Source organism: Delphinapterus leucas, chromosome 2 (assembly GCF_059928025.1).
Source record: "Delphinapterus leucas isolate spDelLeu-1000000601 "Yukka" chromosome 2, BTC_Dleu_Yukka2, whole genome shotgun sequence".
NCBI classification, from domain to species: Eukaryota; Metazoa; Chordata; class Mammalia; order Artiodactyla; family Monodontidae; genus Delphinapterus; species Delphinapterus leucas.
In genome coordinates, this window is record NC_143130.1 from 168419366 (window position 1) to 168436046 (window position 16681).

The 16681-nt window shown below is 43.8% G+C and overlaps 1 protein-coding gene across 3 annotated transcripts in view; it reads right to left on the reverse strand.

The window, feature by feature from the left end:
* RPS6KA5 (ribosomal protein S6 kinase A5) overlaps positions 1-16681 on the reverse strand; it is a 181159-nt gene that overhangs the window by 23435 nt on the left and 141043 nt on the right. For all 3 annotated transcript variants that reach the window (XM_022576283.3, XM_022576282.3, XM_022576285.3), the window contains one exon: positions 559-709. In XM_022576283.3, coding sequence (XP_022431991.2) covers positions 559-709 — 151 coding nt within the window. The remainder of the gene's footprint in view (positions 1-558; positions 710-16681) is intronic.

Genomic DNA, 16681 nt, shown 5'->3' on the forward strand with positions numbered 1-16681 from the left:
AGCATACTAGGTTGAGCAGGCGTGTTGGTGCTCTGCAGAATGGTCTTATTAGGCTTTTGCGGAATAAAGCACTGTTTCAAGTACAAAGAAAATAAATGAATAATTCCCTACATATTATAATACGTAACTGAGAAAGAGGCTGATTTTGAATTTTCTAAGATTTCTTCTGGGAAAAGAAGAGATGAAATCACTATCTAAAAAGTATAACACAGTGGCAGTAATAGCTCGTGAACTGAGAAGTAAAAAATATAATAAAAGTCTCCTTAGTCTATATGCCTAGATCTTGAGATCACAAATGGAAATCAATACTCAGAAACTCTAATAAGTATGTAGAAAATCAAATGTTATTATAATCCTCCCCTCTCTCCCTTCATATAGGGAGAAAAAGACCATTTAGGTCCCTACAAGTAGAATTCTGATTCTTCTTCAAGGGTCCCTGTCATTTAAAAATTGGGAGAAAATGACTCGGAAACAGCCCAAGTTCACTCATTCCACCAAGAACGCCAAGTACTCTGAAACCAGCAGGGCATATAAGACCATCTGTTCAGTATGTTTCACCTGAAAAAAGAGATGTTCTTTGATTTCATCTGCATCACGTGGACCACATCCCAGTCTTTTCTTGGGATCTTTCATCAACAGATGCTGAATTAGGTCTTTGGCTACAGCACTCATTTCTTGGGGATACGGAGGCTCGCTTTTTAATATTCTCCTGTAGGCAGATAAAACTTTCTGTTAAAACCACCATAGGATGAAGTTACAGTGACCGTATTCTTCACAGAAAACAAGTATGGCGCAACACACTCTGAAATTGAACTATATGTGAAAAACGGAGATAAAAATATGAGATACCATGAAATCAAATTTCTCAAACTTAAGCAGAAACGAAAAGCATTGATCATTTTCCAGTATGTGTCAATCCTCATGGGAAACTAACATCCCAAATATTTAATTAGAATAAAAAGGCCTGGGGTTGGATTAGATCTCCCATCTATGGACTAGACGCTATGAGTAAACCTTTTACAATGGAAACAACTTAATAAACTCAGAGAAGAGAATTCAGCACTCAGATTTGGAAGGACAAAAGAAATCCCAACTCTACCTGCCTAGCTTCTCTTGCCCTGTGTGCCAGTGAACATAAGGCGCCAGCAGGAATGGAGAGGGAAGGAAGCCCCAGAAAGGGAGAGTCAGAACCCACTGGACGTGGCTCAACTCTTGACACCAGAGCTGGGGGCTCTTCATGGGATGAAAGCATCTGCTTATTTATCCGCGACGCTGAAACAGACTGGAGAGCCTTAGAAGGCAAGTGGTGCTCAAAGACGGAGTAAACGCTACTCTTTATTACAGAAAGCAAAAAAATTAAGATAATCAGGTTTCTTGATGAAATATCTTGAATTATTCTAAGGTCACAGATGAAATCGATCCAATCCAAATGTACCTTTGCCTCTCTTAAAAGCCAGAGCAATAGTTTAATGAGAAAGAAATAATGGAAGGGGCTGATGGAAATTAAGAAGCTTAACATAGTAACCATGGAGATAAACAGTTTCTCAATTATTTGGTTTGCAAAAAGATCCCCTGTTGTTCATGAAAATAGTGATAACTGTTGTGGAACAAAAACTAGATAATAAGTTAATGAGAGATAGTACAGTGCAGTAAGAACAGGAATTTGGAGCCTTTTGGGATCAAGTTCAAGCACTGGCTCTGCTGCTTATTGGCTGTGTCACCTTAAAAGAGTTCATTAATGCCTTTGTACCACAGTTTCCTCAACCGCTTTCTCAACCACAGCACCTGCCTAAAATGGGTACTATGCCTCTTAAATGAGTGAAGACGTGATGTACGGTGCTTGGCACTGCCCCTGAAATGTAGCAAATGCTTGATAAATATGAACTACTCACTGTCCTGCTCCCCTATTTAAGGCAACCACAAAGAAAACAGACAGCCTGTAGCAAGAAGCACTGAGCATCAGGGAAATGATGGTGGGGTGGTAACTTCTGACTGAACATTCCAGTAAGTGTTGTTCATTTCAAAGCGAATTCTACTTCTAGCACTCCATCCTGGGAACCTAAGAAAATGCTGAAAGAACAAGCCCCACCCCACACCAAAAAAAAAAAAAAAAAAAAAGCAGCAGAACCTCTTTTCTTTCTGATTCTTTAGTGTTTTCCCATGACTCACTGCCCGTCAGGGTTGCGACGTTAGAGAATAATCCCCTCCTGACATAAGGTGAGGGCGCCCTGTTTCTCAGGGAAAAGCAAGCATACATAGCCTGTTCCATTTCTCCATCTTTAATGTCTTTTCTGCAAGCAAGAGTTTCTTGTGTAAAAGGACCAGGCTCTAGATTCACTGCTGCTGAACCATGTGTAGAAAGAAGCACTTTGGCTGACTTCATCTGAGGGTGCCGACTCTGTTCTGTTACTCTTACACCTAAGTCAGCGACGTTTACTGGCAGTCTGCTCCATACCAGGCACTGGGGGAAGGAATGGTCAGTCTTGTTGACCGTGGTGGGTTCGTGGAGAAGGAGGGCCAGCGATAGAGTCATGAGCACCTGAAGAGAGGCACGGCCCCACTGAAATGCCCAGACTGCAAAGAGGCACAGGAGACCCCGTGCACACTTCAGGGCAGTAGTCTGGACACACAAACAACAGCATCGGTGTGCCACCGAGGTGTGCATCAGGTCCACATGCAAGGGAATGAGAGGTTTAGATTCGGGTGAGGCAGGGATCAGATCGGGGAGAAACTGAGTAGAAATCTACAGGAATTCCTGCTGCAAACAGTGCTGATGAGGGAACATGCAGAACAAACAGCGATGACCCTCCCCTTTCCTGAGTGAGAATAATAGGGCCAGAAGCAGCGGGAGCAGACCCGCACAGAGCATGCTGAACACCCACCCGACGTAGAGGAGTGACAGCAGGAGCCTTGCTGGAGACTCACGGAAGGACCACTTCTGTTGTCATATAAGCAGAGTGAGACAGGGTTTCCTTAGCGATGTGGAGAGGCTCTGAAGCCCAGGAAGAGGACCAGAAACTGGGGATGGGGTGGTAAGGAGACAGTAGGCTCAACCCTTTCCTCCACGGGAAGATGATCCCGGATTTACCTTCTTCTTATACTATTTCCTTGAAATGCACCGGGTCAAGGTGGATGTGAGGCGTCAGGTGTTCAGTCATTCTGAAGTTACCCCTGAGAAGTGAACTGCCCCTGGCCAGACAGGTGTGAACAGGCACGTAGGTCCTGGGGGTTGTCTTGTCCAGGACTATTTAAAACATATTCACGAGCCTCTGTGTGTTCTCTCTTATTCCCGAGGGTGTCCTTGTCGGGGCTTGGAAGCTGTGTTCGTGGGAGTTAGAAGACAGAGTTCCTGCACTGAGTTTCCTCTGCTGGGTGGTCCATGCCCGCCCACTAAGTCCCATCACTAATGGCTGAGCGTGTCCCTTCTGGTCTGGGAAGTCAGGCCTAGGTGGTTGGAAAGACCTCTGATGAGATGTTTGATGTTGTCATGCCGATACACTATGCTTCCTGACCTGTATCCTTCCAGAAAGCTACGTAAAACTGGTGCCACATTCCAGCCTGTTGTGCCCTGTGAGTATGAATGTCAGTCTGACGGCCAGTCCACCGTGGCTGTGCAGAGTGGGCGCTGAGAAATGCGGGTGCAGGAGGAGGATTTCTGTGGGATGCCCACTTGTAACAATACCAGGGCATCTCGCAACAAGGGCTGGGAGACATTTCTTGGGTGTTGGCTGCCACTTTACCTCTTCCAATGTGCTTGATTTCTGAACTGGTAATAACCCAGAGCTATTTTTTCTTGCTTCCAAATGAATCTTAGAGCTCTCTGTAAAATCAGAACAAGCTCTGAATTAACATATCACGTTGAACACTTCAGTGTATATTATCATTCAATCCATACAAAATTCCTATCAAAAGGCTATTATTATCCCTGTCTTACAGATGAGGAAAGATTCCTTTCAAAAAAAAAACCAAGAAATATACATATGAATTAAAATTTCAATCAGATACTTTAGAACCTGGATAATATTAATATTTATTTGTAAGAATTAATGATAACACAGCTAAGAAAATTTTGAAAAAGAAAATAACTGGGGAGAATTTGCCTAACTACATAGTAAAATGTATTATAAAACAAAACTGTGAAAATGAAGTGGTAGTAAAATAAATTAACAGCCATATCAAGTGAATAGAAGAGACAACTTGAAAAATAACCATATACAAAAACTTACATTGTTTTTAAAAAGTTACCAGCCAACATAGGAAAGACGGCATTGTTTGACAAATGTGTTGGGTAAACCAGCTATGTGGGAAAGAAACAAACAAGGCAAGACCCTTGCCTTATACCGTAAGCCCAAATAAACTCTGAATGGATTGAGGAATTACATGTAAAATGCAAAATGAAATAAAATTAAAATCTATAGTAATATATAAATGAATATAAAATTTCTTCCTATTCATGGATGGAAGTTTCTGAAAACCCATGTGGTAAAAGAAATGCACCACTGATTAGCTTAAGAATTTATGGAGGGCTTCCCTGGTGGCACAGTGGTTGAGAGTCCGCCTGCTGATGCAGGGGACACGGGTTCGTGCCCCGGTCCGAGAAGATCCCACATGCTGCGGAGCGGCTGGGCCCGTGAGCCATGGCTGCTGAGCCTGCACGGCCGGAGCCTGTGCTCCGCAACGGGAGAGGCCACTACAGTGAGAGGCCCGCGTACCGAAAAAAAAAAAGAATTTATGGAGTAAAGGGTGAGGACATCAAGATTAAAATTAAACCTATGATGGAGAGAGAGGTAGGTAGATAGGAAATAAGCAAGGATGGTAAAATATTCATGGTAGAATCATGGCAGTGAGTACATAGGTGTCCACCATGACAAATATTTGCAACTTTTCATAATAAAATGTGGCGGAAAGAGTGAACCTATGAAGCTTGGCACATGTGTTTTGTATGTTCACTAAAACATAACAACAAAGAACTGTCCCAATAAAAAGTTATCCGTGACCTTTAGGACAGTGGTTTATGCTCACCTCATCCCTCCACATCACCCACCCACATCACCTACATTCTACAAAATTGCTGTTACCCCCACTCTTTAACCTTTTCCTTTATTTTTCTTCATGGAATTTACAGACTACTATATATTTATTTGTCTATTATTCATCTCTCCCAACTAAAATGTAAGCTCAATGGGAGTAGGGATTCTTTTTTTTTTTTTTTTTTAAAAAGAAGCAGTCTTGTTCACTGCTTTATTATTCCCTGAGGCCTAGAACACTGCTTTCGCCTAGAGCAAGTCCTCAACAATATTTACTAAATCAATACATGTCTAATTGTTCTCCATTTACTATATGAGGAGCTTTCCTCCTCAGTTTCCATAGATGCCTGCAGATAACTTTTTCACTTTTTTGCAGATAGCAAAAGATGAGTTGATTATTTCTCTCTGTCCTCCATTTATAAGTTCACAATCTTCCCCATTTCATAGTGGACTCTCACTTCCTGGTTCCCCAGTGGTCCCCAAATCACAGAATCACATACGTGCCTGCCTGAGTTAGAAAGATTTTTCACTGAACTACTCACTCTTAATTTTTGTGCAACACAAGTGGGATAGTAAAGCATATCATGGTGTTATCTACTCAATGGTATACTATACAGCCATTACAAAAGTATGTTTATGAAGAGTTTGTAATTAGAGAATGCTTATAAGTTTACACAAAAACTGCAAAATATAAAGTTAATTTCTAGTATGAGCACATTATTCAGGTGAAGAAGACGAATGGGAAATAGTAGCAGTGGTCATCTCTGGGTGTTATTACTGCAGTTTTCCTCCTATGCACGCTTTAAACTATAGTGAACATTACCTTTAAGAATAGGCCTGATAAAATGAACTTCATTTACAAGATCACGGACCTGCTGAGAGCACTACCCAGACTGGCGAGGACTCCAGGGAGTCTGCAGGACCCTGTGCGTGTTTCCCCACCGTCTGAAAGGCATTTCCTTCTACCCTCTGCCTTTGCAAACCTCATTGGCGCTCTCAGCCCAGCCCATGCTATCTCTCCATCAGGAGGGCGTCCCTGACGCTCCCAAACCCAAGGGACTGTGCCGCCTCTGTACTTCCACAGCATTGATCTTACCACTCAAACACTTGTCAACACTCTCTCTTATGATGAATTGCCATCTATTTATTCCATATCTTCCCAAAGAGTATGTAAGTTTTCTTAGGGCAAGAACTACGTGCTTCTATTTCTCTTCCTCCTAGGAGTTAAAAATCACTCAACAGGGCTTCCCTGGTGGCGCAGTGGTTGAGAGTCCACCTGCCGATGCAGAGGACGCGGGTTCGTGCCCCGGTCTGGGAGGATCCCACATGCCGCGGAGCAGCTGGGCCCGTGAGCCATGGCCGCTGAGCCTGCGCGTCCGGAGCCTGTGCTCCGCAACAGGAGAGGCCACAACAGTGAGAGGCCCGCGTACCACACACACACACACACACACACACACACACACACACACACACACACACACAAAAATCACTCAACAAATACTCAAGTGATTAATGAAATCAACCCCTCTGTTGTCTCTGGACCAGCCCTTCCCAATCCTTTACCTGAAAGAAGCATCTGCCTCGCCTGCAAACAGCCACACGGAACCAAGTGTTACCCAGGAAAGAGCATGAAGCAACTTTCCACTCACTCTGCACTCGACTCCAGTCCCACCTCCCTGTAGCTCTGAATCTTTAGGTAACTGAAGCTTAGCTTCCTTGTCTGTAGGACAGCACATGCTGCTACCTCATCTCATTTTCAGGGTCGTAAGGATTCAAGGCCATGATGTGGGTGACTTTGGGCACAGAGGTTGGCACACAGCGGGGCCCTTAGCCTGGCTACTCCACAGGAGCGCCCCTTCTCTGAGCCACGAGACTGGCTGCCCAGGGAGGACGGTCCCATGCGGTCACTTCCCTCTGCATGTCACTGAGCTCTTTCTTGATCCAGGTCCACTTAACCTGTGCTTCCTGAGGCCACATCCACTGGGTGATTAAGAATAATGAGATGAGATTCTTTGGCTGGTACCCTTGCTGGCTTTTGCAGAGCGTGCGACTCCACTCAAAGTCTCATCCAGTAATTCCTGGGAGTCCCCAGGGCATGTCTTCTGTGAGCTATGAATACTCCTCTTCACTCTCTCCTACAGCATCTTGTTTCGTCCTTCCCCCAGGTCTCTAACAAGGCCTCCGACCCCCACTGCCTGAGAAGCCACCCACCTGAGAAGCCGAAGGGAGAAAATACCTGTTTCTCATGAGGTTAGAAGAACCAAAGATGTGTGCGTGATCCTGCAAAGATTTGGGCTAAATTCCTTTTCAACTTATAGCATCTCCTCCCTAAAAGTGACAGATGAAACCTAGAATTGTCCTTCCTCGCTCAATGGCTAAGGCCTCTGTGAACCCAGCTGGTCTACCTGGGCTCCTCTCCCTTCGACGCCCGCACAGTTAGATTACTGATGGGTCTACTAGACTGGTTTATCAGACGTGCCTGAACGCGTCTTAATCTCAGAGGTGGGCCCGGCTTAGGCTAGAGCTGGGATCCCATTTCACTCACCAGGGCTTTACCGGCAGACCTCTTCCCAGGCCCTCCTCCTTACTACACTCTTTTCTGTGGCCCAGACGATGCTCTCCAAGCTGGTACTTCACCACCCACTCCATTATCTGTGTTAGAGTGCCCTTCCTAACAGGGCAAGATGACAGGGATAGGAGAGGGCCTTGGGGCTTCCTGCGGACCAAGTGGTTGCATGTGACAACAAACTAAGGCCGTGTTGGGGGTCAAGAGCAGAGTGGAACACATGGAATTTCAAAGAGATTGCTGAATGGAAAGGAGCCCAGGCAGAGAACAAGAGCCAGAGTATGGAGACAAGATGCTCATCCTGAAGGATGGGGCACCCTCCTGGGAGGCCCTGGAGAACCACGGCACATAAGGAACAGCAGATCATGCCGCGGACCAAAATAGATGGCGGATTTGTGAATGCAGAGGCTAACTCTTCTTTCCACGGCCTTTTCCAGTAGCTGTGAGGCTGACCTTTGAGGCTCCAGGTGGATGGGAGCAGTGGAGAACCGGCTGGGGCGGTAATCAGAGGTGGCAGCGAAGCAGGAGGTGGAGGGGAAGCTCAGGAAATGGCAACCACTCTGATGGCGTCTCTGAGGGGCCCTCTCCACGGCGGGAATGATCAGCCCTATGTTTTATGAAGGGCTCCAAACCCTCTCCCCACCCAGGGAGTGCTTCAGAGGCAAATTAGTAATTCAGTACCATTTGGCCCTCCCCCCCACGTGTTATGCAAGGGAAGCAGGAGTGAAAAGGATGATAAGAGGGAAGATGGAAAGCTGAGGATTATGGTGCCAAGGGAAGGGTCATTTTCGCCCTGCTCCTCTCCCATCACTGGACTCCGGTCTGAAGCTGCTGTAATTGTATCCTGTTAAATAACAGGTAGAGGAATAGCTCTTCTGACAAACATTAATAGATTTGGGGTAACAAGTCAAAAAACACCTGGGAACTATAGATACTGCTATTGGATACAAAAATACCTAGAGAGAAGAAAAGAAAAAAACAAATTGCCTATGGGGAATTAAGAAGGCTTTATAAAATATGCTGACAAAAAAATTTCATCATAAAGACATAAGAAGAATAAGAAAGCCAAGGAAAAAAATGAATTTCATCTCTTCTTAGCGTAAGAAATAATGATACTTGTTGTTATTCTATACATAACTCTGAAAGCAAGACATCAATAAACAGAAAATGTAAAATGATACAAATGGGCTAATTCAATATGTTACTGAATAATTAACATGGATAAAACAGAAAAATACAACAGAATTACTGTTTTTTGATTTTGCACTTAGAAGACTAAATTAGCACATCACACAAAATCAATGTTTTAAAATAATTACTTAAAGAGAAACACTCGTTGTGAGGACAAATAAATTCTTACCTAAACCAGGGGTCAGCAAACTTTTTTGTAAAAGGCCCATGGTAGGCAGATTTCTAAGCTGCCCAACGATCACTGTCTCCTTGTATTCACAGCCTCGTGTTGCCTGGACCTAGTGACTTTCTTATAACCAATATTATTCAGCAAAGATGAGAGAATGCCACTTTCATGATTAGGTTACAAAACATTCCATCTTCCTAGCATACTCTCTCTATTGCCTTCCCAGCTTGCATGCTTCGATGAAGAAGTTGCCATGTTGGAAAGGCCCACACAGCAAGGAAGTGAGGGTGGTCTTCAGCCAACAGCCAGCAAGGAACTGAGGCTCTCAGTCCAACAACCCAGAGGAACTGAATCCTGCCAACAACCACATGCACTTCGAAGCAAATCCTTTCCCGGTTGATCCTTGAGATACTGAAAGCCCAGCCAACACCTTGATTGCAGCCTGTGAGTGACCTTGAAGTGGAGGACTTAGCTAAGCTGTGCCCAGATTCCTGATCTACAGAAACGCTGAGATAATAAATGTATGTTGTCTTAGGCCACTAAGTTTTGAGCTCATTTGTTACTGAGCAGTGGATAATGGGTAACTAATACAAGGCCAGACAATACATGCTTCAGGCTTTGGAAGCTATATGGTCTTTGGGGCAACTATTCAGTGTTGTTGCTGCAGCATGAAAGCAGCCAGACATGATAGGTAAATGGATGAGTACTCTGTGTTCTAATAAAACATAACTGATGGACACCGAAATTTAAATTTCATCTAATTTTCACATGTCACAAAATATTGGTCACCTTTTGAGTTTTTCAACCACTTAAGAACGTAAAAACCATTCTTAGCTCACAGGCTACACAATAACAGGTAGCAGAATGGATTTGGCCTGCAGGCCATAGTTTGCCAACCCCCTACCTAAACAACACCTACAGCTCTGTTTAAACCATTATTTTTATAACACTTAGGCCTGAATTTATATAACATTATGCTTAGGATAGCACTGTGAAACACAATAGTAAAGTATACTTTATTGATGGATAATGAAATACCAAATAAACATCTCTTGGCAAGTATTTTGTAAATTTCCAAGGCAGAGAAAGTGAGACAGAAACAACCCTACCGGAGATGATAGAGGAGCTGCAATCAGAACCTCTACGTCCTGATGCCCAGGTGAGGGTAAATCTAATTATCCTGGTTTACACAGCCCCAGGCAAGAAAAAGCTTCCTTCTTGAAGGGAAGGCAGAAAAACTGCTAGCAATACCAGTGGCTGAGGGGACACCTTCCTGTGTGGCAGTAACACATACCCTGAAAGAGGAAGCTCTACACAGAGGCAGTAAAAGCTAGTGGGAAACATATGTGTACGAAAAGCACATGCTTACATACGTGAAATAAAAATAAGAAACAGACTCACAGAAAACCTAAAGAGCTATCATTCAAATCTATAATGTTGACAATTTGATGTTTGTTCAGAATGGTACCGAGGAATGACGAATCTAGAAATCATTTCACATGAACAGTTAAGAGAACTAGAAAGGTTTACCCTAGATAAAACTATCTTCAGACACCTAAAGCAACGTCTGGAAGAAACCACAGAACTACTCTGTTCTTTAGAGGACAGGACCACGACCAGGACCAGAACTGACGTGCAGAGGTTAGAGGAAACTAATTTCAGCTTGTTTTACGGCAGGAGAAATTCTGATGGAAGGGGCTTCCTTGAAAATACCTTACACAAAAGTGTTATCTGTTTACTGATGGCACTCAGACAGAAAGGAGAGGACCGTCAGGGACACTGATAAAGGGATTCTTACACCATGGAGAAAGTTCTCGTCTCATCCTAAATTCTTATCATATTTTAAAATTTGATAACCAGAGAAAACATATTTGTCCTGATTTTAGGCTACCTGTAGATAACAACAGGCAAACAGATAACTTGGATAATATATTATTCTGATGCATCTCAAATAAACTCTATAAGTATGCAGAGTTCAGGGGAGATCACAATAATTAAGGAATGGAAGAATTCAATGATCAGAAAAAGCCCTGGCTATTTAAGACATTTGGGGACAAGGTAATGATACATTTTTCTGAATGGTGCATATTTTATAAAGAACAGACTGTAAAAGATTTTACACCAGGAAAGACAATCAGAATGATTATCTTGAAAGGCAAAAGTAATGTGGGATAATTCAGCTATTACACTGTTAGTAAATTTCAAGAAAACAAAACAAAAAAACCATGGAATCATAGGTTAACACCAAGCTTTAAGCAAAATTATTAACAACATGACAAAGTGAATAATTAATTGATCAAAGGGAAAGAATCCTATTTAAATTCTTGAGAAATCTGCTCTAGTTTTAAGATTTTAGACAATCTGATTCAGGCTCTCTTTCTCTTGCTAAAACCAGAATGCCAACTAATTTATCTAAAGGCAATCAAAGCAATTTAAATTTGAACATCTTTTGGTTCAGAATTTTCCTGCCATTATGATCAGCAATATACTGTCTCTCTACAGGCAGACCTGTGGTGGAATGGAAAACTGTAAAAATAAGATTGCTTGTGTATGTGGAATCAGAAAGAGGGAATTAGTCAGAGGAGCCATGAAAGTCTGCCCTTTCATTTGTCACCATGACAGGTGTGACCCTGCAAGGGGACCTGAATTCTCAAAAGACTATGGGCAAGGTTTCCTACAATTCTGAGGCATTTTCAAACTGTCAAAAAGCACATTTAAAATAAGCAAAGTCATGTTTAGAATTTTAATAATAGGCATGATTTAAATTTGATTTTAACAAGAAATATTTCTGATCACTTAACTTCAAAATTAAATAAGCTGTAATAGTGGGAAATTATTTACTTCCTAATATGTCCTGTAAAAGGTACATTCTAAAAAAATTTAGCAGTTTTATTGAAGTAAAATTGATGTATTATACAATAAACTCACCATATAAAGTGTACAACTTGATAAATTCTGACATATATATATACACCTGTGAAACCATCCCCACAATCAAGATAATGGACATACCCAATGCCCTCCAAAGTTCCACTGTGTCCCTTTGTCATCTTTCCTGCCCTCCCCCCAATCAACTGTCCCTCAATCAATTTCCACACTTGAGCCAGTTTATATACCCACAACCTCTTGAATAAAGGGGATGGTGGGTCACCTTGAGGAAGGACCCTGAGAATTTGTACTGTTAATCTTCCTCCCAGCCTTCCCCAGAGGGACCCACGGCCTTTTACCAGAGTAACTGTACATTGGGGAAAGGAAATCATCAGACCTTTCAGGGACTACTGGTCACTGGTTCTGAATTGACACTAATTCCAGGAGACCCAAAACATTACTGTGGCCCATCAGCCAGAGTAGGGGCTTACGGAGGTCCAGTAATTAATGGAGTTTTAGCTCAGGTCCATCTCACAGTGGATTCGGTGGGTCCCTGACCCCATCCTGTGGTTACTGTCCCAGGTCAAGAATGCATAATTGGAACAGAGATACCTGGCAGCTGGCAGAATCCCCACATTGGTTCCCTGACCTGTGGAGTGTGGGCAATTCTGGTGGGAAAGGCCAAGTGGAAGCCATTAGTACTGCCTCTACCTAGGAAAATAGTAAATCAAAAAGCAAGACCGCATTCCTGGGGGATTGCCGAAATTAGTGCCACCAGCAAGGACTTGAAAGATGCAGGATTGGTGATTCCTACCACATCCCCATCGAACTCGCCTAACTGGCCTGTGCAGAAGATGGATGGCTCTTGAAGAATGACAGTGCATTATTGTAAATTTAACCAGGTGGTGGCTCCAATTACAGATGCCGTACTAGTTGTGGTTTCATTGCTTAAGCAAATTAATACAAGCTCTGGTACCTGGAATGCAGCCATTGATCTAGCAAATGCCTTTTTCTCCAGCCCTGTCCATAAGGCCCACCAAAAAGAGTTCCTTTCAGCTAGCAAGGCCAGCAATGTACCCTCACTGTCGTACCTCAGGGGTTATCCGTTCTCCAGCCCTGTGTCATTGTTCAGTTCACAAAGCTCTTGATCGCCTTTCTTCTTCATACATAATCACGCTGGTCCATTACATTGATGACTTTATGCTGATTGGACCTGGCGAGCAAGAAGTAGCAACTACTCTAGACTTACTGGTAAGACATTTGTGTGTCAGAGGGTGGGAAATAAATCTGACTAAAACTCAGGGGCCTCTAGTGGATTTCTAGGAGTCCAGTGGTATAGGGCAAATCAAGATATCTCTTCCAAGGTGAAGGATAAGTTGTTGCAGCTGGCGCCTCCTACCGAGGCACAATGCCCAGTGGGCCTCTGGATTTGAGAGGCAACATATTCCTCATTTGGGTGTGTTACTCCGACCCATTTACCAAGTGACCCGAAAAGCTGCTGTTGAGTGGGGTCCAGAACAAGAGAAGGTTCTGCACCAGGTCCAGGCTGCTGTGCAAGCTGCTCTGCCACTTGGTTCATCTGATCCAGCAGATCAGAGGTGCTGGAAGTGGGAGACAGGGATGCTGTTTGGAGACTCTGGCAGCTCCTAGACGTGAACTGAAGCACAGGCCCTTAGGATTTTGGAGCAAAACCCTGCCATCTTCTGAGGATAATGACCCCCCCTTTTGAGAAACAGCTCTTCGTCTGCTACTTGGCCTTAGCAAAGACTGAACATTTAACTATGGGCCCCCAAGTTACACGCAACCTGAGATGCCCATTTATCTGATCCATCAAGCCGTAGAGTTGGGCGTGCACAGCAATGCTCCATCATCAAATGGAAGTGACGTACACAAGACTGGGCTGAGCAGGCGCTGAAGGCACAAATATGTACGTGAAGAAGTGGCCTAAGTGCCCATGTCCCCGCTCCTGCCACACCGCCTTCTGTCTCCCAGCCGGCATCTACGGCCTCATGGGGAGTCCCCTACCTTAGCTGATAGAGGAAGAGGAGGCTCAGGCTTGGTTTACAGACAGTTTTGCATGATATGCAAAGGTGCAAGCAAATCTTTCCGGTGGGCGGAACTTTGAGCAGTGCACCTAGTTGTTCATTTTGCTTGGACCACGCAATTTTATACTAATTAATGGGCTGTGGCCAATGGTTTGGCTGGATGGTCAGGGGTTTGGAAGGAACATGATGGGAAAGCTGCTGACAAGGAAATCTGGTTGACAAAGATATTTGGGGACGAGGTATGTGGACAGACCTCTCTGAATGGGCAAACATGTGAAGACATTTGTGTCCTGTGTGAATGCTCACCAAAGGGTGACCTGAACAGAGGAGGATTTTAGTAGTCAAATGGATAGGCTGATCTGTTTTGTGGATACCAATCCGCCTCTCTCCATTCACCCGTCATCACCCAGTGGGCTCATGAGCAAGGTGGCCACGGAGGCAGGGATGGAGCTTACGCATGGACTCAGCAACATGGACTTCTACTCACCAAGGCTGACCTGGCTTCAGCCACCACCGAGTGCCCAATCTGCCAGCAGTGGAGACCAATACTGAGTGCCCAATATGGCACCAATTCCCAGGGTGATCAGCCAGCTATGGTGGCAGGTTGATAACAATGGATTGTTTACATTACAGAAGGGACAGAGTTTCACTCTAATTGGAAAAGACACTTACTATGGATATGGATCGCTTTTCCTACATGCAATATTTCTGCCAAACCTGCCAAAATTCCTTAAGCACTGTCATGGTATTCCACACAGCACCACTGTTTCTGATGAAGGAACTCACTTCACAGCAGAAGTGCAGCAATGGACCATGCTCATGGAATTCACTGGTCTTACCATGCTCCCCACCATTCTGAAGCTGGCTTGATATCATGGTGGAATGATCTTTCGAAGACTCAGTTACAGTGCAAGCTAGGACGGCAAGTTTCTCCAGAAGGCTGAAACGCTCTGAATCAACATCCAATATACGGTGCTGTTTCTCCCATAGCCAGGATTCACGGGTCCAGGAATCAAGGGGTAGACATGGGAGTGGCACCACTTACTACTGCCCGAAGTGACCCACTAGCAAAATTTTTGCTTTCTGTTTGCATGACTTTATGCTCTGCTAGCCTAAAGGTCTTAGTTCCAGGGGGAATGATGCTTCCTCCAAGACACGAAACAGTGATTCCATTGAACTGGAAATTAAGATTGCCACCCAGCCACTTTGGGTTTCTCAGGCCTCTGAATCAACAGGCAAAAGGAGTTGCGACACTGGCTGGGATGAATGATCCTTACTATCAAGGGAAGTTGGACTACTATTCCACAATGGAAGTAAGGAAGACTGTCTGGAGTACAGGAGATGCCCTAGAGGGTCTATGGGCATGACTAGAACCTGTGACGAAGGTCAGTTGAAAACTACAACGCAATCTAGTCAGGACTATTAATGGCCCACATTCTTTGGGAATGAAGGCTTGGATCACCCCACGAGCTGAGGTACTTGTTGAAGGCAAAGGGAATACAAAGTGGGTAGTGGAAGAAGGCAGTTACAAAGACCAGCTATGACCCCGTAACCAGTTATAGAAACGAGGACTGTGACTGCCATGTGTATTTCCTTCTTACTTCGCTATGAATAAGTGTGTGTATAAATTATATATTTGTTTCCTTTCCTCCCTTATTCTTTCATCATATTAGATAAGATGTGTTGACTTTATATCAACCATGGTACTTAAGTATTTTAAACTTATACCATAGTCTTTAAGTTATGGGATTTCAAGGAGAAGAGTGGATATCACTACACCACTCAAGGACTTTACGCCCTCTTCTGGGGAAGGGGTTAGTGGGTTGTTGGGATAGCTGTATCATGTTGGGTGGAATGACCACGTTATTGTCTTTATTTGGAGATCAAGTACAGTTTAAGGAGATGCAAATGGCTGCCAAGGTGACAGGGGCTGGACTTGTAATGGTTAACTTCAAGTGTCACGTGACTGGGACACAGGCTGAGATTAACCATTATTTCTGGGTGTGTCTGTGAGGGTGTTTCTGGATGAGATTAGCATTTGAATCCCCTCCCCAATGTGGGTGGGCACCTGCCAATCCCTTGGGGACCTGAATAGAAAGAGAAGCAGAGGAAGGGAGGGTTCAGTCCCTTACTGCCTGCCTGCTCAACCTGGGACACTGGCCCTCTCCCCTTGGACTGGGATTTGCACCAGGGGCACCTCTGGTTCGGAGGCCTTCGGACTTGGACTGGAATTGCACCACGGCTTCCCTGGGTCTCCAGCTTGCAGATGGCAGATCGTGGGACTTCTTAGCTGTCATAGTTGTGTAAGCTGATTCCTTATAATAGATCTCCTTTTATATATATGTGTGTATATATCCTATTGGTTCTGTTTCCCTGGAGAACCCTAATATAGTCAGTCACTTTATTTTTAGCCATTCCAGGGAGTATATAGTGCTATCTCATTGTTGTTTGGTTTGCATTTCCCTAAAGACTAATGATGTTGTTGATCATCTTTTTATGTGCTCATTTGCCACCCACAGACCTTCTTTGGTGAACTGTCTGTTCAAATGTTTTGCCCCTTTTAAAAAATGGAGAGTTTTTTTTTTTCCTTGAGTTTTGAGTGTTCTTTATATATTCTGGATACCAGTCCTTTATCAGACATAATTTGTAATTTTACCCCAGTCTGTGCCTTGTCTTTCCATTCTCTTAAGAGTTTCTTTTGAAGAGCAGAAGTATTTAATTTGGATGAAGTTCAATTTATCAGTTTGCTTTTACAGATTGCACTTTTTGTGTCTTATCTAAGAAATTTTTGCCTAACGCAAGGTCACAAAGATTTTCC